Genomic DNA, 25,803 nt, shown 5'->3' with positions numbered 1-25,803 from the left:
CTCTTCCCTGTGGCTGTGCATGGAGTGGTGCGGTGTGCAAGAAGGAAATCTGCTAACATGTGATGCCATTTACTGTAAGTTAGTTTCTTGAGAGCGTCTTTTGGTGGTGCGCACCATTCTCTCTGCCAAGCCGTTGGAGGATGGGTGGAAGAGAGCCAAAGTTGCATGCCAGATCAGGTTGGCCTGAAGGAAAGCCTGGAACATCAAAAGATGTAAATTGAGACCCATTATCAGAAACCAGGACATCTAAAAGTCCATGTGATGCAAAAATTCCTCTCAACACCTGGATGGTCCTGGCAGTAGTAGTGGAGGAAACAGGAACAACATCTAGCCACTTGGAATGGGTATTAACAATAACCAGGAAGAATTGCCCCTGAAAGGGCCCAGCATAATCTATATGCACCCTAGACCATGGGGTTTGAGTTTCCTCCCACCTATGTACTGAGGCCTGAGACATTTCAGGCCGTGACTGTTGGCACAGCTGGCACCCATGCACCTGAGCCTCAATAGCTTCATTGAGCCCAGTCCACCAAAGATGGCTGCGTGCAAGCGTTTTCATCCTGATAATTCTAGACCTCAGTGAGGCTGGGATAACTACCCTGCTACCCCAAACAGGTAATCCTTGAAAGTGGAAAACTCATGCTTCTTGTGCTAGAAGCTTTGGAACTCAGTATCTGGGCACTTGTCAGGCCATCCTGACAACACCCATGTCAGCACCCATGTCAGCGGGTAAGCATGTGATCAGTGGCAGTTTCTGCAGCCACATCCCTAGCACTGAGGGGAGATTCAGGCAACTCCTCAACGGAGAGAATATTGATGGCAGGAGCAGGGTCTGCTTCTACCTGTTTTAGAGGTAATCTGCTTAGGCCATCGGCATGGCCCATTTCTTTTCCATGTTTGTGAACTAAAGGAAAATGGACCATCTCAGCATACGAAGAGAAATGATATGCGGTGTCTGTTTGTTGGTGGTAAAAAAAACCAGCAGAGGCTTATGGTCTGTATAGACCATGAAGTGGCAGCCATATAAGAAATCATGGAATTTCTTTATGCCAGCCACTATGGCCAAGGCTTCTCTGTCAATCTGAACGTAATTCCACTCTGCAGATGACAAGAGTCCTTGAGTAATAGGCCACAGGGACTTGTGTCTCATCAGCCTTCAGATGACTAAATACAGCTCCCACCCCATAAGGAGATGCATCGCATGCGATGCATACAGGCAATTGCTCATTGAAATGTGCTAAAACAGCATTTGAAGTGAGCAAGGCCTTAACCTCATTGAAACTCCTATCATGGACTTTAGTCCACTCCATGGAGCCTGCTTGTCTAAGAGCCTATGTAACGGCTCTGCCACTGCAGCCTTATGTGGGAGAAATGCATGATAAAAATTTAAAAGCCCCAAGAAGGCTTGCAGCTCACTCTTGGACTTGAATAGCTTGTAGTTTAGCTTCAGCAGGGTGAATGCCTTGGGCATCAATCCTGAAACCTAAGAAGTCAGTGAAAATGACTCCTATCTTGCATTTATCCTTCTTTAGCTTAAGGCCTGCTTTTCGAAAATGAAGCAAGACAGCCCTTAACCTTTCTGTTAAATTTTGAGATGACTCCCCAGCGATGAGGAATAGGGACAGACCCCAGGAATACCTCGAAGTGTGCTCTCCATGACACTTTGGAATATGCCAGGGGCTACATTTACCCCAAATTGCAGTCTTTTGACCTTGAAGGCTCCCCTGTGAGTTACAATAATCTGGGCCTCTGCAGCTGCCTCATCAACAGGTAGCTGTTGATAAGCCTGTGCCAGGTCAAGCTTTGCAAAAATGCACCTTCCCTCGAGGGAGGCCAGGATGTGGCTTACAACAGGGACTGGATAAGCGTACTGTTGCAACGCCTTATTCAGTGTACACTTGTAGTCTGCACATATATGTATTTCCCCATTAGCCTTTAGAGGCGTTACTATGGGGGTTTCCCATGGACTAGAATCCACAGGTTCTAAAATACCTTGTTGGAGCAATTTGTCCAGCTCAGCATCTATTTTACCTTTGAGGGCAAAAGGTACCCTCCTAGGCTTGACCCCGATGGGCGTGATAGTTGGTCTAACCGTAGCACAATGGGGGGCCCCTTGTAGGATCCTAGCTCTGAACTAAACACATCTGCAAACTCCTTGCAGACTTCTGCCAGGCTCAATGTTTGCAAATGGTGCAGCCCAGTTACCTGGATTCCCAGAGCCTCGAACCAATCAAGTCCAATAAGACTCGTACATTCACCCCCAACTACCACCACATCTAGGGGACCTTCAAAATCCTTATGCTGTACTCTTAACACATACCACAGAATTCTGAAAATCAGTGAGTATTAGATTCGATGGCCTGAGCTTAACTCGAAGGTCACTGCTGCTACATATCCTTTTGAATGTGTTTGTAAGGACCCACCCCACTTTGCATCTTAAGAAGACAGAACTCTTGGAATAGTTCTTCCAACAGGCATGCTTTATTAAGAGAAAATGGTTGCAGGTGTTCTAAACAGGACTTGGGGTCCAAGCTCTCCCCTTTAAGGTTTTAAGGGGTTCCCCAGTAGCCCCACCCAATCACCCTCTTCTTCCAGCGACAGTCTCAGGCATTACACTCCCACTCCCTTTTCCTTACTGCCGGCTGATGGAGACTTCAGAGAGGAATACATGAAAGGTAATAGCCCCATTGTTATGGTTAGTCCTTTTGATGATATCCACATCCAGTCCCTTTGAAGTGTACTCAAGGAAGTGAGGGCCATAAAGCCCCTTTGTTCACTCCCTTCCCTTCATCGTATGACAGAATCCAGAGAAGGCAGGAATGGGGTTTTCTATAGTTGATAACTAGAGATGAAATATAATTGGATTCTGACAGTGTTAATTGAAATAATTGAGAGAGTGGACCCAGTGTCCAACTCCATTGATAAGGGAACCCCTTGCAACCTTACGTTAATGGAAAGTTTCTTCTTAAGGGGCTTGTGTGTCCCTGTCCTCAGAATACTCCTGCGCGATGTGCAGAAACTCATCCTAGGTTGGCTGGAGACCCTGGTACCTTTCAGAAGCAATTCCTCACGAGGTTGGATCTTCTGGCGACCCAAACAGACGGATGTGATGTGGCCTTGCCTGCCACACACCCTGAAAATGGCGGAGCAGAACCTGCAGTCAGCTCGCTTGTGGCGTCCTCCACCCGAAGCATTGAAGAGATGCTGGGGCCTTGTCCGGATGTCCCTTCTGCCTCCTTTCAGTTGGCTGGTGAAGTCTGTCCACCTCCTCTTCAGGATCCGCTTCTGATCCTTCTCGAGCGTCCTCTTGATGGACGGTAGCTGTGTCTGGAGGGTTTCTGGTGAGCTACAAGGCCTTCACAGCCCCGCCTGCTGCTTCCTCAGCTGCCACCTCTCGTAGCGCGTCTTGGAAGGAGACATCTTCTTTTGCAAAAATCTTCTGTTGTAAGTCTCTGCTCCTCAAACTGCATACGAAGCAATCTTGCAGCCTCTCTTCCAGATCCTTGAACTCACAAGGCCTGGCCGCTTGCCTTAAGGCAGCCATAAAGTCCGCAGCAGATTCACCTGGCCTCTGGTCTCTCTGCTCAAATGCGTGCCTCCAACCAGTGATGGATAACTTTGGCTGGAAGTGCTCCTTCAACATCTTTTTCAAGTCAGTATATGTTACTGACTCTAGAGGTGCAGGGGCCACCAGATTTTCTGCAATGTCAAAAGCTTCTTGTCTACAGGCACACAAAAGAGTTGCTGCCTTCAAGCCATCTTCTCTTATCTGATTTACTCTGAAGTAGTTCTCCACCCATGCTACCTAAGAATTCCATCTCTCTGGGTGAGAGACATCGAAATCAGACAAGCGGCCAATCTTCGACATTGTAAACTTTATGATCTTCACCAATCGCTTCCTCTGCAAGCTGTTGTATGGGAAAGGGTCCTTTAGCTGAGCTCACCCCCAGCAATGCTGTACTGGCAGGCTGAGACGCTGATTCAGATGCCATTTTTCCCTTCGTCAGACTTCCTGGGTGAGTCCTTAAATCTTTTGTTTCAGCTTGCAAAGGATCCCACCTTCGTCCCCAGTGTTGAATCCTTAGTTCGCATGCGAATGATGAAGACACATGGTAACAGTTAACTACTCTTTATTCTCCTTCTCCTAGAACCGAGCAAAAAGCAAAAGGCACGCAGGCCTTTTTATATGGCCAGAAACCCGGATAGTGTCAACCAATAGGAACAGAGTGTTTTCGCGCCTTGCGCATGTACACAAGGCTGTTGCTGCTCTACCTGAACCCGGGCAGCTTTTGGAATGCCCAGGGCCAATGCAACGTCCCGAGCCTGCTTTTGTTGTGGATTTAATCACACTATGAGTCTTATTTCACTTCCTGATACTTTTTTATGTTATACTTTATAGTCATACTTTTAGTTACAGAAACAAAAAGATCTGATACTGTATTCTGTCAAAGTTGCTAACATTGGATGTTCTTACTCTGACAAAATATGCAGAACTGTGTGGTATTTTTCGAGTTAACTCAGAAGACGCTGGGAGGGGAGAAGGAAGAATGTATGAGTTGCAAACAGAAGAGAACCTTTGCCCTTCAAACTAATTGGAGAACGTGAATCATGAAAGCAAAATAAGGGAGGGAAAATGGTAGCAAAAATAACTGCTGGGGGTGTGTGGAGATTTCAGATCTTAGCATCCCCTCTTCATGCCATGCCGACATTTTGTCACATGAATAAAAATACTTTTTAGGAAAAACAATGCCTGGAAGTTCTTTGAAGTGTTTCATTAGTCGGAACCTTGACATTTGGGAACCTGAAAATATTATAGAAAATTTTATACAGATGCAATAAATAAATGAATACATACATACGAGGTAATCTTGCTATATACAAACGTCATGTGAATGTTCTACACATTTGTAAAACATTCTTCTGACACCCGGAAATCTACAGATTTTATCATTGGTAGCCACTAGGGCAGTGGTTCTCAACCTTTTCAATGCCACGACCCCCAACCGGTCGTAAGTTGAGGATACTCAACTGGTGTAGCACCATTTGCAGAATGGGACTTTTGGCGGGCTCAGCAGGGCAGAGACAGCCTGGACAATTCCTATTGGCTTTTGAAGGCCAATAGAATTAGACTCTATTCAAGAGAGTCTATTCTATTGGCTTTCAAAAGCCAATAGAATAAAAGGGAGTAGCACAGCTAAGGAAAAGGGGGAAAAATGACTTGGGAAACTATTTGGGTGAGAAATGTTAAATTTACACAAGCCCAGAATTTAAGGGAGAATTTTTATAAAATGTTTTATAGATGGCACCTTGATCCACAAAAAATGTCTCGCATGTATCCTGACTTACAGCCTAAATGTTGGAGATGCGGATGTTTGGATGCTACTTATTATCATAGTTGGTGGTCGTGTAAAAATATAAAAGCCTTTTGGATTAAGATATGGTGGAATATTCAAAGAATTTTTAGAAGGAGGGTAAAATTTACCCCACAATTGTTTTTGTTAGGTATCGTTATTGATTGTGATACTAAGGAGACTATATTGATGTTAAATTTAATTACAGCCACAAGGTTGTTAATAGGGCAATATTGGAAGAAGGAATCTTTGCCTACTTTGCAAGAATGGTTTCTTAAAGTTTCTTATTTGGCGGAAATGGCAAAGATTTCGGCTTTTTTGAAGGATCAATCGCAAGAGAAGTATGTTGTGGTATGGAAAAAATGGATAGATTTTATACAATATAAGTTAGATATAAAAAATATTATCTAGTTTTTTAACAATTTATATTCAAAATGGAATATTTTGGGGGTTTTTTTGTTTGTTTTGTTCTTCTTTTTTCCCTTTTTTCATTCTTTTCCTTTTTAAACATTTATCTATTGTATTCATGTTTTTATATATATATATATATTATTGTTAATCATTTTATAATTTTTCTAATTAATGTATTTAGATTTTTAATTAATGTTAGATTTATTTATGGTTTATATTTTTTTTTAAGATTTTTTGATGAAATTCTAATTAAGCCTATATCCAGCTCTGGGAAGGTCGGGGGAGGGAATGGGAGGGTTGGGGAGGTTGGGGGGAAGATTGTTTTGTTTTTGTTTTTGTAAAATGTCAAAATTTAATAAAAATTATCTTTGAAAAAAAAAAGGGGGAAAAAATGGCGGACTGCGTTGTTTGGTGACCCCCGTGAAATGGTCGTTCGACCCCAAATGGGGTCCCGACCCACAGGTTGAGAACCACTGCACTAGGGCCATGAGTAATAGGAACCTTAGCCCAACACAATAGCATTTGCTCCAGATGGGAGAATGGCTATTCTGAAATGTTTTTAAACCTCAAGATAAGAATAACAATAAAAGGTGCATAACAATAATGTATTTAATAATATAACATTTAATAATAAACAGTACTCTAGATAAGTAAGATTAGTCTTCTTCATCTTCCTCTCCCTCTTCTGAACTTCTATAGATACAAAAGGAATAAAAGATGATGTTACAATGTGCTTTTAAAACTACACAGTCACTTTTACAAGAAAGAGAAAGGTTAGAAAGAGAAGCCAAAGGAAGACTTATAGAGACAAGACGTATAAAACAAAATAAAAACAAAAAAATAGATCAAGTTAAAAATGGGAGACGTAATTAAGCTCTTTTCTATAAATATTAATGGATTAAATATATCAAGAAAAAGAGTTTAGACATTTAACAATTTAAGGAAATTGGATGTAGATGTGATGTATCTTTAGGAAGTTTATATAAAATAGGATTATAGAAAATTACTAGAGAAAGTAAAATTTAGAAACATTATACACAATATTAGCATAAAACAAGAAAGGAGGAATTATTATATATGTCAAAGAAAAATAAAATTAAATAAATATACTTGAATGAAAAGGGGTGAATTTTAATGTTGGAAATAGTATTAGAGTAAAAACAGTATATGCACTAAATAATATGAGAATATTTGTATGATCACCGTGCTTAGATGGAATTCCGGTCGAGTCTTATAAAAAATATGAGTGTTACTCCAATGAATAATGTTGGATTCCTAGTAAGTAGTAGAATACGAAAGAAGGAAAATGTAAATAAGAAACAATGGGGCAATAAGGACAAATATTTCAAAGAAGAAAGAGGGGGGAAATGTAAAGAATAGAAGAGTACTGTTACAAACTGCTGTTAACAAAAAAGGATATATTACGTGTGTATGTGTGTAATGTTTGATGTGTTTTGTTTTGTTTTGTTGGTCTAAAATAATAATAAATAAATAAAAAACTACACAGTCTTCTAATCAGGCTGTTCAACCTTTGTCAAGCTATTATATTATAATAGATTGAGTATCCTTATTCTCAGCTGCTTCTAAAGTAATATCCATATATTGAAGTGCTGGATTTTTTTTCTGAGAAGAGTAAGAATTTCAGTATTTCAGAGCTGTTGAATTTCTGCCATGCGGAGTAGTTACCATGCAGAAGAGAGCAACTGTACATAGAAAAGATCAAAGGCCTGTCACAATTCTGCTTCTTGATAACTCCTGCTTGGCTTTTCCAACTCCCTAAGCAGTTAAAGGTAGGAAGATAATAGAAAATCACTACTCCTTTTTTCGATTTCATGTCAGAGCCAATGACTCTGCCAAAAAGAGCTTGAAAAGAATATTGAGGGGTTATGAAAAACTAGGCAGGATGGCAAGTGTTTGGAGTGCAAGGGGTGTTTCCAACCATATTTCCAACAGAAAATAGAATGGACATGTTGCTGTTAGCCCTCTGCTAAGAAACGAAGAGGGGCTCAGTAAGCACCCATAGAATCTTCTCAAAACAGCTACTTTTGGTCTGGCAGCATCACTTTCTATCTATGATAGGGATAGGGAAAGAGAGAAGTGAGGCCCTAAGGTGAGCAGCAAAACAAGCTTCCAGAGGCCTAGTGCTGGCCTTCCAACAAGATTGCAAGATACTAGCACTAGACCTCCCCATGGCCTTCCCCACCCTGAGGTAGCTTATGTGCATGTTTGCCCACACATTAAATTAGTGAATGCTTGGGCAAAAGGAGGGACTGATCTCATTCGATATATGAGATTCACTCCCACAAATTCTTGAGTTTTAAATGGAATGGGCAGGCTCCATTACATTCGTAACTTGTGGACTACCTGTATATATTTTAACATATGATCCCCTGAAATGAATATATTAAGAAAATCTGGAATGTCAGGTTTTCATGTGCAAATTCTTATACTCCCTTCCTGAATTGCAGTGTTGCTGGGCTAGATTTTTCAGAAAGGTCTTATATTTTTTCTGAGAAGATCTAGATCTGACAAATATAGGAGAACCACCTAAAATCATTGAAGCTTGAAGCTAATTTTTCATATCCACTAAATGTACCTTTGCTTGGTACATCCTGTATTCTAGCAAAGAAGCCACAGAAAGAAAATCTTCTAAGAAAAAAAAACCTCCATTCCTCTTTATATTTTTATCCATTTTAATTATACAGTGCTCTAGCAGAGGGCTTTATTAATTTACCAAGCACTTCCATTTCTAAAAAGAGCCATTTGTCCATAGGCTTACTGTGAGTTTTCTGAATGTTCTTCAAAGAGTAAATATGGGATCCAATTTAAACACAAATGCAAAAGCAAAACTTGAAAAAGCCCCCAGTCTGTTAGATTCAGAGAGAAAGAAAAATGATAGGAAATTACATCCACGTGTGTTGAGTCCGTGGCGGGAAAATAGACATGAGAAGCAGCTGGAGTTCTCAGTTTCTTTTATTCAGCGTTCAGCTTACAGGAAGATGGCTTCAGCCTCGCCCAAACGCCTCGCAGCCTCTTATATAGGCAACTCCCGGGTAAATGGGTTACTTTTCCCGCGCCAGCACCCGCGCATGCGCACGGCGCTGGCGACAGCCTGTCTGGTCCCGGGCAGCTTTGCACCTGCCCGGGACTGCCTGCAAACGCCCGAGCCGTTTGCAAGGCTCGGGACATAACACCCCTTTCCCCCGGGCTAAAACTACTACCAACATACAACATTTATTTTACACGACAATTTGCTCCCCAATGCTCCCACTGTTTACTGGCTTTTGCCTTGTCAGCAATGTTATGTAATCTTCTAGGTACTTAGGAGATTTCTTTGCTCTCTGTGACCTTCTTAGCTCTGGGTTACTGGCATAAGTCCCCTGACTGGAGGGAGGCGTGAGCCTGTTCTCTCTATTGTGCCCTGGTGTCTTCCAAGGACTGTGCCCCGATGCCTGGCCTGCTTGCTTGCCCACCGGGCTCGTCAGGCCAGGGCTTCTGTTGCTTTGTGACCTGGTTGTCCTACCTAGCTGTAGACCCTCAGGCCCCTTGAAGTGATAGCCACTGCTGGGCGTCTCTGTAGAACCTCCTTGGTCAGTCCAAGACCTGTCAGGAGGCTGTCTATTCCCTGAACCCCATTCTGTGCTCGGGCTCGTGTGGGTTTCTGTACTTTCCCAAAACTCAGGTGTTCCCTGATTTGTGCTAGGGGTGTTGTAGTCGGGACTTGGCTCCTCGACTAGCTCTGTGTATGTTTGACCCCCTGTAGGATTTGGGGTAAGGTCAGGCCAACCTTGGGAATTGTGTGCCAGCTCTCTTGCAGGGAATGATTTGTTGGGATGCCCCCGGGTATCCTCCGTTGCTGGAGTGCTGTGTGATGTGTGTGGAAAGTGAGTATGCCCCCGGGGTGACTCCCTGGCTGGAGTAGGCGTGAGTGCCTGTTGTGTGGGTAAGCTCCATGACTTCCTTTTCGGAGCAATTGCGGAACCCTGGGATGGGCCGTTTGTGGCTCCCTCAGTGGAGATGGGCAGTAGCTCTTGCCCTTCCCTTTGCTCCAAAGGGTCCCCCTCCCCCCCTGGAAAAGACCCAGGAGTCTCAGCAGAAAAGTCTCGCCTAGAGCGAAGTTGGTCGATGTGCCGACGCAGGACATGACCGTTGTCCAGGGCAACCTCGTAGGAGAGAGGACCTGTGATCCTGGAAACAGAAGCGGGGACCCATGTATGACCAGGCCCGTAATTGCGAGCCCAAACCGGGGCACCCACAAGTAGTTGTCTAGGTGCCCTAGGATGTGAGGTAGATGAAGGCAGTCTGTCCGGATGCAACCGGTCAAGTCTAGTAGTAAGTTGGCACCCCCAACGAAGTTCAGCTGGACTTCTCCCTGTAGAAGTGGACGGTGTGGTGCGATAAGAAAGGAGAAAGTCAGCCAACCTGTGATGCCAGTCCCCGTAGGTGAGTCTCTTCAAGGCGTCCTTTGCGATGCGCACCCTGCGTTCAGCCATACCGTTGGTGGACGGGTGAAAAGGCGCAGACGTGGCATGACGAATCAGGTTTGCCTGTAAGAAAGCTTGGAATTCGGAGGAGGTGAATTGAGGGCCGTTGTCAGACACAATGACATCTGGCAGCCCGTGTGCAGCAAAATCCCCCTCAGTACCTGAATAGTCTTTGCAGTGGTGGTGGTCGAGACAGGCACAACCTCAAGCCATTTTGAATGGCTGTCAACAAGGACCAAGAAGAACTGGCCCTGAAAGGGCCCAGCGTAGTCAATGTGCACCCTAGACCATGGGGACTGTGTTTCCTCCCATCTATGCACAGGAGCTTGGGGCATCTCTGGGCGAGATCGTTGGCACAGGTGGCATGCGTGTACCGTAGCCTCAATACCTTTATCTAAACCAGGCCACCACAAGTGGCTTTGTGCAAGAGCCTTCATACGAACAATGCCAGGATGACCCTCGTGGAGGGATTCTAAGACCCTAGTCCTCATTGAGGTGGGAATGACAACTCTGTTTCCCCAAAGCAGACAACCCTGAGAAAGGGACAGTTCGTTCCTTTTGGACCAGAAACTCTGAAACTCAGGACTAGGGCAGTGCTCAGGCCACCCGGACAGGACCCAGGAGCGGACACGTGAAAGTGTGTGATCTGTACCTGTTTCAGCGGTAACATCCCTGGCACTAAGATGGAGCTCGGGCAAGGCTTGGATTGATAGAATGTTGACAGCTGGCGCGGGGTCAGCTTCTACTACTGGCAGAGGCAACCTACTGAGGCCATCAGCATGGCCCATTTCTTTCCCAGGCTTGTGGAGTAATGAAAAATCATATGCAGACAAGAAAATAGACCACCTAAGCATTCTAGGGGAAATGATGTGGGGAGTCTGCTTACGTGTGGTAAACAGTCCCAGCAGAGGCTTATGGTCAGTGAAGACCGTGAAATGCCTGCCATATAGAAAATCGTGGAATTTTTTAATTCCAGCAACAACAGCCAGAGCCTCCCTGTCTATCTGAGCGTAGTTGCGCTCGGCAGAAGACAGTGTTCTGGAGTAGTATGCAATAGGAACCTGAGTTCCATCAGACCTGAGGTGACTCAGGACAGCTCCAACCCCGTAGGGGGACGCATCACAAGCGATGCACACAGGAAGAGACTCGTTGAAATGTGCAAGAACACTGTTAGAAGTGAGCAAGGCCTTGACTTCTTTAAAGCAAGCCTCATGTGCTTGTGACCACAGCCACACAGCTTGTTTGTCTAGTAGCCTGTGAAGAGGCTCAGCTACACTAGCTTTATGTGGAAGAAAAGAATTGTAGAAATTCAGGAGGCCTAAGAAGGCCTGAAGTTCGGCCTTAGACTTTGGCCTGGGTGCTTCTAAAATAGCAGTTAGTTTGGATTCAGCAGGATGAATCCCAGCAGCATCAATTTTGAATCCCAGAAATTCAGTAGAAGGCACCCCAATCTTGCATTTGTCTTTTCTGAGCTTGAGGCCTGATTTCCTGAATCTTAACAGGACAGCCCTAAGCCTTTCAGCTAGAATGTGTGTGGAGTCTCCTGCAATCAAGACATCGTCAAAGTAGGGGCAGACCCCTGGTATACCTCGTAGTGTGTTTTCCATTACGCTTTGGAAAATCCCAGGAGCGACATTTACTCCAACTGTAGCCTTTTTACTTTAAAGGCTCCCCTGTGGGTCACAATGGTCTGAGCTATAGCAGCATCATCATCAACAGGCAGCTGTTGATATGCTTGAGCTAGGTCAAGCTTTGCAAAAACACGCCCCCCCTTGAGAGAGGCCAGGATGTGACTGACCACAGGAACAGGATAGGCATGTTGCTGCAATGCCTTATTGAGTGTGCATTTGTAATCAGCACAAATGCGAATGTCCCCATTTGCCTTTAGAGGCGTGACAATGGGGGTCTCCCACGGGCTGGAATCAACAGGTTCTAGGATTCCCTGTTGGATTAGTTTGTCTAATTCAGTGTCAATCTTACTTTTTAAAGCAAAAGGGACCCTTCTTGCTTTAATCCTAATGGGAGTGACAGTGGGGTCTAGCTTTAAGGACACAGGTGGTCCTTTGAATGTGCCCAGCTGGGGGCTGAAAACATCTGCAAATTCTTTGCAGACTTCCTGTAGGTCGAGTGTTTGTAAGCTATTGAGTCCTGTGACGTGTATCCCCAGGGCCTCAAACCAATCGAGTCCTATGAGACTCGTTCGTTCACCCCCTACTACTAATAAGTCTAGTGGACCTTCAAAACTCTTGTATTGCACGTTAAGGGTGGCCTCCCCCTTAACACACACTCTTGAGTTCTGAAAATCTGTTAATACAATATCAGAAGGCCTTAACTTGGCCTTAGTCCCACTACTGGAACAAATCTTCCTAAATGTATGCAATGAAATGATGGAAGGGCAGACCCTGTGTCTAGTTCCATAGATAATGGAACCCCTTGTAGCTTCACGTTGAGTGACAGCTTTTTCTTCATGGGCTTGTGTGTGCCTGTCCTACAGATGCTTCTTCGCGAAGCGCAAAAACCTACCCTATTCTGGCTGGGGAGTCTGGTACCCTTCAGGCGTTCTTCTTGGGGTTGTGCCTTTCGTCGGCCCAGACACACAGCTGCAATGTGCCCTTGTTTGCCGCATGCCCGGCAGGTAGCGGAGCGGAACTTGCAGTCGGTTCTCCTGTGGCGACCTCCACAGCCGATGCACTTGAGCGGAGCCGAAGAGCTTCCCTTCTGGTTTCCTTCCTTCGCGGGGTGTAGACGGTCGACTTCCTCGTCCGGATCCTCCTCGGAGTTTCTTGGACGTCTTCCTGGTGCACGGACGCACCCTCTGCACTGCTTCTGATCGGCCGCATGTTCTTGACGGCGCCGCCTGCTGCTTCTTCTGCGGTGACTTCCCTTAAGGCGTCTTGGAAGGATAATTCTTCCTTAGCGAAAAGTCTCTGTTGTAGCTCTCGATGCCTTAACCCGCACACGACTCGGTCCCTCAGTCGTTCCTCGAGGTCCTTGAACTCGCAGGGCTTGGCGGCCTTCCGTAACGCGGCGATGTATTCCTTGGCTGACTCACCGGACCGTTGATCCCTTTGTTCGAAGGTGTGGCGCCATGAGATAACGGACACCTTGGGGTGGAAGTGCTCCTTCAGCAGCTTCTTCAGGTCTGCGTAGCTTACAGACTCTACTGGAACAGGTGCTGCAAGGTTTTCTGCGATTTCGAAGGCGTCTTGGCCGCAAACGCAAAGCAGGGTGGCAGCCTTCAAGCTATCTTCCCTCACTTGGTTTGCCTTGAAGTAGTTCTCCATTCTGGATACGTAGGACTCCCACCGCTCTGGATGTGAGACGTCGAATTCGAAAGCCTTCCGATTTTCGCCATCTTCGGATCTTCAGGAGACGGGTCTATCAGCCAGCCTACCCCCGAATGCGCACCGGATTGGCGGGCAGCTGCCGAGTCGACGCCGTTCCTCTTCCGCCGCTCAGGACTCCTTGGGTAAGCTTACACTTCTTCCTTTCCAGGTAGTGCAAGGCATCCCATCCTCGTCGCCAGTGTTGAGTCCGTGGCGGGAAAACAGACACGAGAAGCAGCTGGAGTTCTCAGTTTCTTTTATTCAGCGTTCAGCTTACAGGAAGATGGCTTCAGCCTCGCCCAAACGCCTCGCAGCCTCTTATATAGGCAACTCCCGGGTAAATGGGTTACTTTTCCCGCGCCAGCACCCGCGCATGCGCACGGCGCTGGCGACAGCCTGTCTGGTCCCGGGCAGCTTTGCACCTGCCCGGGACTGCCTGCAAATGCCCGAGCCGTTTGCAAGGCTCGGGACATAACAACGTGTATGCAACAGAAATATACAAAAAGAGGATCTGCTGCTTTTTGCAAAAGATGTTTGATACTCCAGAACTGGAAAAGATAAAAATTGCCTTTAAATAGTAGAACTGAAAATCTTTTGAAATAAAACTGTTGGAGTAAAGCATAAAAAGAATCACCTTCAACAGATATTATGAAGGAAGTATGGAACTTTCTCCATCCACAACCCCTACATGAACTGGATTATAGTTCCCATCATTCTGGTCCTTAACTGAGGACATTAAGAGCTATGATCTAACTTCAAGAAAACAAAAATATTATCTTAGTTCCTTAATTTCTGTCACAAACTTTAAAGCCATCCATTTGATGTGGTCAAAAATGTTGTCTGCTCTTTCCTAAATTGCTAATCTTTTACTACAAAGGTGGCTTTTGCACTTTTCTAGTTTTTTCCCTTCCTTTTCCTATCTCCTACTAGAACTTCTTTCCACTCTTGCACAATGAAATAAGCAGCTTATGAAATATTTTACACATTTGGTATCCTATAAATGTGTATCAGCAGATGCATTCTGAACCACTTCAAAAATTCTTAAATAGAAATAATTCTGATTTGCACACTGCAGCTACTTACGTTTTCTTTGAAGTGCCTTCTTCTTCTGTTTCTGAAGTGCTGATAAAAAATTAAAAGCAGAATTTAAGCATTGCTCTGACAGCAGCTGAATATTTCTTCATTCCCTGGCAAGCTTGGCCAAGTCATTTATTTGTTTATTTATTTGATATAATTGCCATCTGTCTTGTTTCAAAGCGATCCTGGGATACTTACAGCATTGAAAGCATTAAAACCATTTAAGATAAATATTTCTAAGATGATAAAAATGGTTATAATCAAACACAAAGTTAATAAAGGAAAGATAACTAAAAGATAAAAGTCGGGAAGAGAAGGAGCAGGATGTACAGTGGGAGAGATATGGGGTTCTCCAGCATGATTGGATGGAGAACCCATGGATGGGTTGTCTTAATCTATCTGCTCCAATTAGACTAAGTCTGAAATTTAGTACCGCCCCCTCTGTGCCAACTGCACCCCAGTTTTAGACTTAGTCTCTTTGCTCTAAGACGCGTTTTTTCTTCGCTCCTGGAGCAGAAGACTGTGTATTTTCCCTTTTTCTTATTCTGTTAGCCTAGCTCTAACTACTCATTTTTCATTATTTAATTGATTTCATTAATTAATTTCATAATATAAAGAAGATTTCCAGCGAGTGGAATCATCCTCAGCTGACTGCCCGGCTGGGCTGACAGGCTGGGCATCCATAGACCCTTTTTTTCCTCTCCTCTTCTGAGAGCTTCCTTGAATTGCTGCTAACAGAGCCAAGCTCTAGTCTGACTTTTACAAGTGACTGCAGCTCTGGAAGCTCCGAAACTTCACCGAGGCTTGAAGGCCTTATCGGGCCTAGGCCAATCTCAGCGCCTCCCAGCTGACCATCCAAACACCCTCCGCTGCGTTAGGAGCCCAGGCGATTCTCTGGAACGAGGGCTCATCGCAGCTTAGGCCTCAGGCCTCACAGGCCTTCCTTCCAACGGCCGTTTTTGGCACGCAGAGCTGCGGCCGCCATTTTGAATCACCTCCCGGTGGCCATTTTGAGACTTACAGAGGCCCAGACTGCCTGCAGGAACATTCCAGAAGGCAGTTTCTGACAATTTGAGGCAGAGGCCTCTAAAATTGACGAACCTTTCACAGGCAGATCAGATTGGGGAGGGCAAGCTCGTTCCAGAAGGACGCACTGCCTACCAACCCCCCATTGCCCACCCCCCTCACCGGGCTGGATCATCTCTGCTGGGCTCCCTTAGTAAGTTACAACGCTGAGGGGGGCGTTTTTGCTGAGGTTGAGCCCAAAGCAGATTCATCATGGCAGAAAAGTCTACCAACGAGCCGGCCAAGAGGAAACATACTACTGAGGCAAGTGGAAAGAATAATTCCAAGTGAGCCAAGTCAAGCAGGGAAACCACTAATCCACAGAGGGCAGCCTCCCCAGGTCAGACAGGCACAACGGGAAGGTCCATTTTTGAACCCCTTTCCTCACATTGTGCCTCAGCCCCAGGGGCCTGGTCTCCCCCAGGGGAATTTCCCAACCAGAACCAGCTGCAAGAGCGGCTCCAGGGACAGGCTTGACTAGCCAGGATACCCTTAATTTGGGCTCTCAGGCCACATTCATCCCCACTGCAGCAGGGCTTCGCCCTCCTGAGAACCAGACTCTAAATCCGGACTACCTTCAGTCCAGGATAGCCCAGGCTGTGGCTCAATTCATGGCTTCCAACGCCCAACAGCCACCCCCACAATCCATGTATCATTCCCAATCTCCAGATATCATGGATGAACCTTCATCAGATCTAGAATCAACAGGGGCTGAACCATCGGGCCTGATTATGTCAGAGGACGAAGGTATCACTTCATCTAACCCCACCCCTCCTGTCGGTCTCTTTGACCATTCACTTTTTAATTCCCTGCTAATCAAGGCCTGCACAACTGCAAACCTCCCTCAAGAGCAGGAGACCCCACCTACAACATCCAAGGGTCCCCACGCCATAGGGGAGGAGCCACAGCAGAGGTGGTCCTTCTCCTGGACTCTGCTAGCCCAAATTCCTTGGCTGGCGGGGCCTGCAGCTTGTCTCCTCTGCTGGCTTGGTGGGGTCGGCTAGCCACAATGGGGTGAGATTGTTCCTCAAGTAAACTGGATCTATGCCATGCAGGTCTTTAAGGGTAATAACTAACACTCTGAATTGCATCCGCAAGTAAACCAGCAACCAGTGCAGCTCACAGAGCAGTGATGTAACATGGGTCTCTCTAGAGGCCCCAAGAACTGCATGGGTTGCAGTAGCCCTTACATCAGTTGATGCTTGCATGTAAGCTTGCTTTTTCTATGGATTCTCCATGCACTAGATCTATCATTTCAGTCCTTTCATTTCAAATACTACTGCCTTTAGACTAGCTTTTCTTTGTCTCTCCATTGAGGATTTTATGAACGGGACATCAGCAAAAAGATGCTCTTTAATCTCACGATGTGGTCTCTTCTGTTGGGCTTGGAGGAAAGTCAACTTCACATTTAAGCCTTCTTATCCAAGCCCCAGTCAAGTTGGAACATACTTTGCAGGTAAATGAATTTGTGGCAGAAGAGGACAATCCTCTTTTGTGCACAGCATCAAAAGGCACTTCTCCCATTCTCCATTGTGCCAGCAAGCAAAGAAATTTTGTAGTGTCATTAACTCAATTCCCTTACAGCTAAAGAGAGTGAGAGTGAGAGGATTTTTGCATCAGCTAGGAACTCTTATTTGGGTTAGTGAAATAGGACTGTCTGAAAAAAAATGCAGATTTTTGCCTTATATTTTCAACCAGATTAGCAAGTGCTAGCACTAGGAGGCATCCTCTGCTTCTTAGTTCTGCTTCCCCCAATAAGAATTTAACTCAGAATGCTCTTAGAATCTGAAATAAGTTCAGCTACTAAAAATGAACCCTTTATTTTTTTGCATTTTACACTACTACAGTACAAGACAAATTAGGATATTAACATTCTGTAGGCAGTGTATTTTATATTTAGTTTGTATATGCAAAGAGTTTTGGGTGTGTAGTGAAAGATAGAATACAATACAGCTGGAAGGGACCTTGGTGGTCTTCTAGTCCAGCCCCGTGCTCAAGAAGCAGAACCTATATTATCTCAGACAAAAAAACCTCTTAAAAAACAACCTGTGATAGAGTACCCATGATTTCTGAAGGCAAGCTGTTTCATTGGTTAATTGTCCTCACTGTTAGGAAGTTTCTCCTTAAATCCAGGTTGCTTCTCTCTTTGATCAGTTTCCAGCCATTGTTTCTTGTCCTGCCCTCTGGTGCTTTGGAGAATAAATTGGCCCCCTCTTCTTTATGGCAGTCCCTCAAATACTGGAATACTGCTATTATGTCACCCCTATTACTTCCTTTTTTTAGCCAAACCGAAATCCTGCAGCCATTCTTCATATATTTTAATCTCTAGACCTTTGTTCATTTTAGTTGCTCTTCTCTGAATTTTTTCCAAAGTTTCAACATCTTTTTTGTAGTATGGTGACCAAAATTGATTGCAGTATTCCAGGTGTGGTCTTACTAGGGTTTTATAATGTGGTACTAATACTTTGCGTAATCTTGATTCTATGCCTCTGTTTATATAACCCAGGATTGTGTTAGCTTTTTTGGCTGCAGCTGCATACTGCTGGCTCATATTCAAGTGATCATCCACTAGGACTCCAAGGCCCCTCTCACAGTTACTGTTTTTGAGCTAGGTCTTGCCTAATCTTAATTTTGGAAAGATATTGTGCAATGGTTCTGAGATAACATCTGCCAGCTCCTTCAGAACTCTGGGATGCAATCTGTTGGGTCCCAGTGATTTATATTCTTTGAGGTCAGATAGGTGTTCTCTAACCATTTTCTTGCTTATTTTAATTTTTATTTTTAGATCGTCTTTTACAGTAGTTTTTTTGGTATGTTGGGCTATAATTTCTTTTTGTTAATTTTAATAACAATGAAACTGCAGTAGTAATAGTTTATATTAGATGTTGTTTTAAAGAAATGCTACTCACTCTGTCTTCGGAGGAGTTTCGCTGATGGGAGTCTCTTTTTCAGATCTGACAAAGAACAGACAAACATTTTAGCAGAACAGAAGTTAAAAAGAACTCTGGTGCAGTTAAGATTGTCTTCTTCCAAGGAAATATCTTGGAAGAAAAAAGTTCTAAGTTAAAGAACAGCCTTGACAGACTGTAGTACTCACTCAGTGTTTGGAAAAATTTCACTCATGGGAGACTCTTTTTCAGACCTGACAAAGAACAGAAAGACATTTTAACAGAGCAGAAGTTAAAAAGAAGTCTGCTGCAGCTAAGCTTGTCTCCCTACCAGGATGGGAAGGATGATGGCTCATTTGTTTTCAAATTTCTTAAAATGGAAGGAAGTTTTAACCTAGTTTTTCTCAATCTCAGCATCTTTAAGATATTAATCTTAAGCATGGCTGGCTAGGAAATTCTGGGAGTTGAAACCCAGACATCTTAAAGGCCCCGTGACTGAGAAATCCTGCTAAAGACAAATTGTCCTCTGGAACATGGCTACCATGAGCTCCAATCTATTGCAGAATTTTTTTTCTCCTGGACAAATTAAACAAAATATTGCTCCATCCCAATTTGCTTGCCTTTAGATACTGCTAGCAATTTCTAGAGACCTCTCTTTGTCTAGCAACTATGAAGCACAACCATTTTATATAAATATGATTTATAAATTCAATAGCAATTGCACAAAAACTTACATACAATACTTTACAACTCTCTCTAAGCGGTTTATAGAGTCAATATATTCCCCCAACAATCTGAGTCCTCATTTTACCAACATCGGCAGGATGAAGGCTGAGTCAATCTTGAGACAGTCAGGCTCAAGTCAGGCAGTAAGCAGTGAGTTAGCCTGCAATACTGCATTCTAACGACTGCGCCACTGTGGGCTCTTTCATAAATTCAATGAATTACAATCTAAGGGTGGATCAACCTTCAATTAAATAAATAAGATCCCACATGTATAACTCTACAGCTACTCACAATTTCTTTGAGCTGGCCTTTTTAATAGGCTCCAGAGCTGGAGCTGGAGCTGGAGCCGGAGCTGGAGCTGGAGCTGGAGCTGGAGCTGGAGGTTCAGATGGAGCCTTGGCTGGAGGTTCAGCAGCTGCTGGTGCTGGTGGTGGCATTAGCTCCCTAGGAAGACAAAATAGAAACAGAGATTAATCCAAGTTTAAATGGGTTAATAAATATCAAAGTTGTGATCTTTTGTTTCCTTGTGTGAACCCAGCATTTCACATTTTCTCTAAAGGAAGCAACAATCGTATAGTTGCTAGTTCGCTTTGTTGCAAAACCCAGGTGTTGCCTGCATATTAGAGAATGCTTGTGTGTACCCAGGGCCTTATCTTCATTGCATCTCAAGTCCAACTTTCCCAAAATGCCTAAGCAGACTCTTGATTCTTTTTTTCAAGCTTTTAATTCTTATATACATTTACCGTAAATGCCGGCGTATAAGATGACTTCCGCGAACGCTGAAATCGGCGCCAAAGACAGGGGTTGTCTTATACGCCGAGTCGTCTTATACGCCGGAAATACTGGTAGTTTCCGGCGTATAAGACAACGTTCTAGGAATGCGGCCCGGCTATAAAGACGGAGGTCATCTTATACGCCAGGGCGCCTTGTACGCCGGCATTTACGGTATTTCTTTTATGTATTCTCATTGCTTCAGCTTGTTAATTCATAGCTGAAAGTAGGAATTAAAGGATAACTGGGTTAAACTGTTGGACCAGGTGTGGGGAGACCCAAGTTCAAATCTCCACAAATGTCATGGAGTCCTCTGATTTGGAGCCAGTCACTTCCTGGGATAAACTTATCTCACAGGATTGTTGCTGTTGGGATAAAATGAGGGGGATTCTCCTATATGCTACCTTGAGTTCACAGAAAAAATTGGTAAAACACATGTCTAACAAATAAAAAGAAAAACAAATATTTCTCTAGCATTGGTACCAGAAGCTGATTAGTTGAAAAATAGTCATGTCTCTTCTATATTTCGAGAGACTGTTAACAATTCTAAAGGAGAAGATGCAATAAAATAAACTAATTTTGGCCCATATGAAATCTGTATTTGTCACTGAACAAAATAGGGTCTTTTTTGTTTTGTTTTATTGAAAAGTTTTATACAAGTTTTAAACAATATCCCCCCTAAAATAACCCCCTCCCTTCCTCCCTCCCCCCCTCACTTCCCAGAGCTGGTTACAGGGTTACAAATAAACAAGCAAATTCTAAATAAACTTATCCAACTATACAAATAATAAAATCAATAATATACTTTAACTCAAATACAAAACAGGAAAGAAAAAAATTAACAATATAAGCATTTCCAAATTAAAAACTGTAAATAATTCATAATCTGCATAATGCATTTTAAACCCATATCATAACCCATATTTACTCTACATATAATTTATCCATCTCCACCTCGCTGAGGTGTATATTTTTTTAAACAACCATTCGTCCATAATAAACACAAAATTTCCCCTCCAATATAACCTAACCAACAAACTTACGTTCGATAAAATTGGCTCTTTCCCAAAAAAAAGAGAAAGTGAAAATAATTCTTTAAAATTAAAGTCCAAATAAATCTAAAAAGTAAAGATTCCCCGATCAGCTTTGTCCGCTTTTTTTTAAAATAACTCACCAGTTCTCTTTAATCGCAGAGGTGGGAGCGGTGTCTTGCTTTGTCCCGAACGACAAGGAACAAAGACAGCTGAGAAGCGGAGATTCCCTGAACTCCGTGGGAGCACTCTTTTTGCCCCCCCCCCAAAACTTTTTGGGGGGTTTCAGAGGCTCTACCACTATTCAGGGTAAAACTCCCCTCCTTCCTTTAGCCCAGGAAGGAGGTTTTAAACCGTGGAACAGCTGATATCTGCTGTCCTCGGTGGTTTTAACGCTATCTCAGAAGGACGGCTAAAAAATAGCCGCCATTCACATCGCGACACCACCGGAAGTCGGATTTCATTATTAACAAACTAAAAACCATGGCCTTTTTTGTCTAGCTTAAATCTTTTCTTCATTTGTTAATATGTAAACCATTCTTCATTTGTTAATATGTAAATTTTTCCCTAGACTTGAGGATGGGGTCTCCAGAATTGAAAGATACCATTTTACCATACATCCACTAGTCCGGCTTCACCACCATTTTTTTTCTAAAAAAAAAGTTTCTTGGGGGACACCCATAGGGGCAATTTTGTAAAAAACCTTGTTTTATATTTATTCCAAATTCTTAATATGGCGCGTCTAATAAAATGATTATTAAAATCAACATTAAGGTTTGAATGACATGAGTATTAATGGTATGATAAAGTCAAATATAAAGGATTTCTATTGCAGTTCCTTTAGGACTGATGCTGAACCTGAAAGCTTCTACTCGTTAAAGGCACATCTGTTCACACATCATATTGATGTTCACTCCTGGAACTGGTTGGACTTGTCCCTGCAGTTTTCTTGGAAAGATTTCAGAAGTGGTTTGCCATTCCCTCCTTCCCAGAGAGTGACTGATCCAAGGTCACCCAATTGGCATAAGGTGAGACTAGAACTCACCATCTCCTGGTTTCTCTCCTGGTGCCTAAAACACGGCATCAAACTGGATCTCTATCAATTGTAGCTGTTTCTAAAATGTTAATTTAATTTTATCCTCACTTTTGGATTGCTAAAATATGAGGAAAATATAGTTACATTTGAAAAATAAAGCACTGTATTGCAGGTCATAAGCCCCTATATACATAGTATAAAATACCTAATATATTCAAAATTTAAAACATTCAATGAAGTACCATAACTGTTCTTACAATACCTTTAACTCTGCTCAGTTAATTCAATTATGTTGGAAACAACTCTTCTAATAATTTTATTTCAACAAAAATGCAGAAGAATTGCTGTGGTGCTTGAAATTTTAAACAGGTAAACAATATTAGTAAAGTAATCTCCCTTTAATTCTTTGTCAGTAAATATAAATTTAACACACAAATATTAGTAACTGTTTTGTAGCACATGTAGTTACTTACAGTTTTTCCACAGGAATAAGCTCAGGGATTTCTGGAGGTCTGATAAGTAAAGAAGAGCAGAAATTACAGAGTTTGTTGTAGAACAATAAGGTGTAATTTTTTTTTTGCAACTTGTATGGTTAGTTTTAATGTACAGTTTTTGTATAAGAAGATTGTAAACAAACTTATTTTCAAAACAATATTACATACATTTCCTCTGCCTATGTTCAGAGAAAACAGCCACAGCCAGAAAAGCAAATTAGTATCCCCAGCAAACTATAGAAACAACCGAATTTTGCAGTCTGCAAAGGCAACATCTACAGTTTCACACATTATTAATTCTTGCAGTATTGTTGTGGTTTTTTTCGATGGAAGAAAAAGTTCTATAGAATGCCACACTTTTACCTCTATTCAGTTTATTTGCAAAGAAAAGCAACTAAGATGATTAAAGGCCTGGAGAGTAAAACATATGAAGAACTATTGCAGAATTTGAGAATGGAAGAAGAGAAAAGAAGGACTAGGGGGGACATGATAGCAGTATTCCAGTATTTGAGAGGCTGCCATAAGAGGAGGAGGTCAATTTATTTTCCAAAGCACCAGAAGGCAAGACAAAGAAATAATGGATGGAAACTAATCAAGGAGAGAAGTAACCTGGAATTAAGGAGAAACTTCCTAACAGTAAGGACAATTAACCAGTGGAACAGCTTGCCTTCAGACGTTGTGGGTTTTTAAGAAGAGACTGGTCAGCCACTTGTCTGAAATGATATAGGGTCTCCTGCTTGAGCAGGGGACTGGACTAGAAGACTTCCAATATCCCTTCCAGCTCTATTCTGTTCTGTTCTGTTCCACTCCGTTCCGTTCCGTTCCGCTCTGCTCCATTCCATTCCGCTCTGCTCCATTCCATTCCACTCCACTCCACTCCGCCCCGCCCCGCCCCGCCCTGCCCTGCCCTGCCCTGCCCTGCCCTGCCCTACCCTACCCTACCCTACCATACCATATTATATTATATTATATTCTTCTCAACATTTGCCTGGCTGCTCATAATTCTGGGTGGCTCATAACAATGAAACCAATAACTATAAGACCCTAAAATGAGAACAAAAATCCGTCTTCTCAGTCATCCCATTGGGATGTACCACCATCAGCTTCAAACATTCTTTCTTCCATCCCTGCACCCAGGTCAAAACTCAGGTATTGACAGCCTTCCAAAAGGCTAAAAGACTGAGGGCTTGCTGAATCATTTGGGGACGAGTATTCCATAAGGTAGGCACAGCCACAGGAAACGGCACACTTCCAAGCTCCCACTAGAGGGCAGGACTTCAGGGAAGGGACCTGGAACATACCTACCCCATCTGATCTGGTAGGATGGGCAGATACTGTCAGGGAGAAGTGATCCCACAAATATCCTGGTCCCTGCCATGTAGGGATTTAAAAGTGACAACCAGCACCTTGAATTACACCCAGAAGGAAACGGGGACAGCACACCTCCTAGCACACCACAGAAGTGTAACATGGGCAAACACAGGAACACCCAATACTGCACGTGCCACTGTTTTTGGACCAGTGCCTTCAAGAGCACTTGAAATGATCTTCAAGGACAGCCCCATGTAAAGTGCATTGCAGTAATATAAATTTGAACAAATCCAAATTTGTCCCAAGAATTTTGTAATGAAAAAAATAAAGATGTCCTCTAACTTACAAAATGGGACTATTCCCTCTATAATTTTACTTTGGCCATGTCATGCAGGGGAATTCACTGGAGAAAGCAAAGGTATTTGGAAGAGTTAGTGGTAAAAGGAAGTCAGGTCATCAAAGAACATGTGGCTGGACACCATCAAATCTGACATTAGCCAGAGCAGACAAAAACTCAAAGAAGTTATTGCAAGATCAGAAGATATGGAGAGGATTGGCCCATAGAATCACCAAGAGTTGGACATGACTGAATGCATCATCACCATCATCATCATATTTTTTTTCAGTTTCTTTCTTGAAATATGTGCCAAAGGGAAAAAGAAAAGGAAAGGGAAAGGAGAGGGGAGGGGAGGGAAAGGAAAGGAAAGGAGAGGGGAGGGGAGGGGAAGGGAGGGGAAGGGAAGGGAAGGGAAGAGAAGAAACAATACCTTGCACTAGCCCAATTGTATATGTTTTCCTCTTCTGAGGACTCTTCATCATGTAATTTATCAATCATGTCTTTTTTCCTTATTTCCTCCAGAGGTTGATACATATCTTTAAACCAAAGAGGCTTTTCAAATGACGATGCTGACGTCTGAGCATGAGGAAAGGATGTTTAAAATGATCATAAAGCTTCAAAGATTTTAATTTACATGTTGCATTATCATTTTATTTGTATCTCAAATTCCAATTCGTGGAATGGAGGTTCTTCCTGAAGGAATATGTGACTAGCAAATTAGAGCAAACTTAATTGTGAACTCCTAATTAGGTCACCAGTTTTAGCTCCCTCTTTATCTATGATAGGGAATCCTGGAACATATTTTGTACTTCTGCCAATTAGTGTTAGTAGCCAGTAACCTTAGTAGTTAGTAGCTATAATTAAAAAAAGTTCTCCAGTCCTAGTATTCCTAAATTTTGCAAGTGGTGTTGGGCTTAATATATGTCATTTAATTTGGGTTTAGTTATGATCTATGAGCTGAATGCATGCTTTAATGTTGTTTGGGAATGAGGCTTTTATCAATTCATCTGGTTGATACAAATATACTTGCAGTATACAAAACCTCTACAAGCCATGTTTGTTAATATTGGTATATTTAATAAGTCACAACTGGTTGTAGCAAAACTTTTCTTCTGAAAAGATCCCATAGGAATAATAGACAAAATACATAAAACTGTACAACATGGTTTGTGTACTTGACTCAATACACTTCACACATTAAGTTATAAACAAGCCATATTTTCCCTTCAATTTTTTGTGAATCCAGCCATTGTGATTTATTCCAGAAATAATTTTCTGGTCATTCACAGTTTGGCACAATGTGGGAACTACAGTATGTCATAAAAATGTCTACCAAAAGGTTCAAAATACTGCTTTTTTCTAAATACTATAGCATATATTTGGACATTTCAAGTTGTCAGTCATCTAGAAATCACAGGTATAGGACAGGCTGGGATCAAGACCATTGATTATTACAACTGTCTTTTTCTCCCTCTACACAGAGAAGCCAGAGTGG

The 25,803-nt window shown here is 43.0% G+C and overlaps 1 protein-coding gene across 2 annotated transcripts; it reads right to left on the bottom strand.

Moving 5' to 3' along the window:
* Positions 1-6,164: 6,164 nt before the first annotated feature.
* Positions 6,165-25,637, bottom strand: LOC120314373 (arp2/3 complex-activating protein rickA-like). 2 transcript variants are annotated; one of them, XM_039357405.1, is made up of 7 exons: positions 24,739-25,637; positions 22,640-22,678; positions 19,620-19,772; positions 18,812-18,856; positions 18,624-18,668; positions 14,656-14,694; positions 6,165-6,455 (listed from the first exon to the last, which is right to left on the bottom strand). In XM_039357405.1, exons 1-7 carry the CDS (start codon positions 24,840-24,842, stop codon positions 6,419-6,421), a joined length of 462 nt encoding a protein of 153 aa, XP_039213339.1. In that variant the 5' UTR covers positions 24,843-25,637; the 3' UTR covers positions 6,165-6,418. The 2 variants fall into 2 exon arrangements, with proteins under 2 accessions (XP_039213339.1, XP_039213341.1); XM_039357407.1 differs by lacking the exon at positions 19,620-19,772.
* Positions 25,638-25,803: the final 166 nt, after the last annotated feature.

This window comes from Crotalus tigris, unplaced genomic scaffold (genome assembly GCF_016545835.1).
Source record: "Crotalus tigris isolate CLP2741 ecotype Arizona unplaced genomic scaffold, ASM1654583v1 scf7180000018917.96735, whole genome shotgun sequence".
In the NCBI taxonomy this organism is placed as follows: Eukaryota; Metazoa; Chordata; class Lepidosauria; order Squamata; family Viperidae; genus Crotalus; species Crotalus tigris.
The sequence above is the reverse complement of the archived record's forward strand: the minus strand, read 5'-3'. Positions and strand labels throughout refer to the sequence as shown.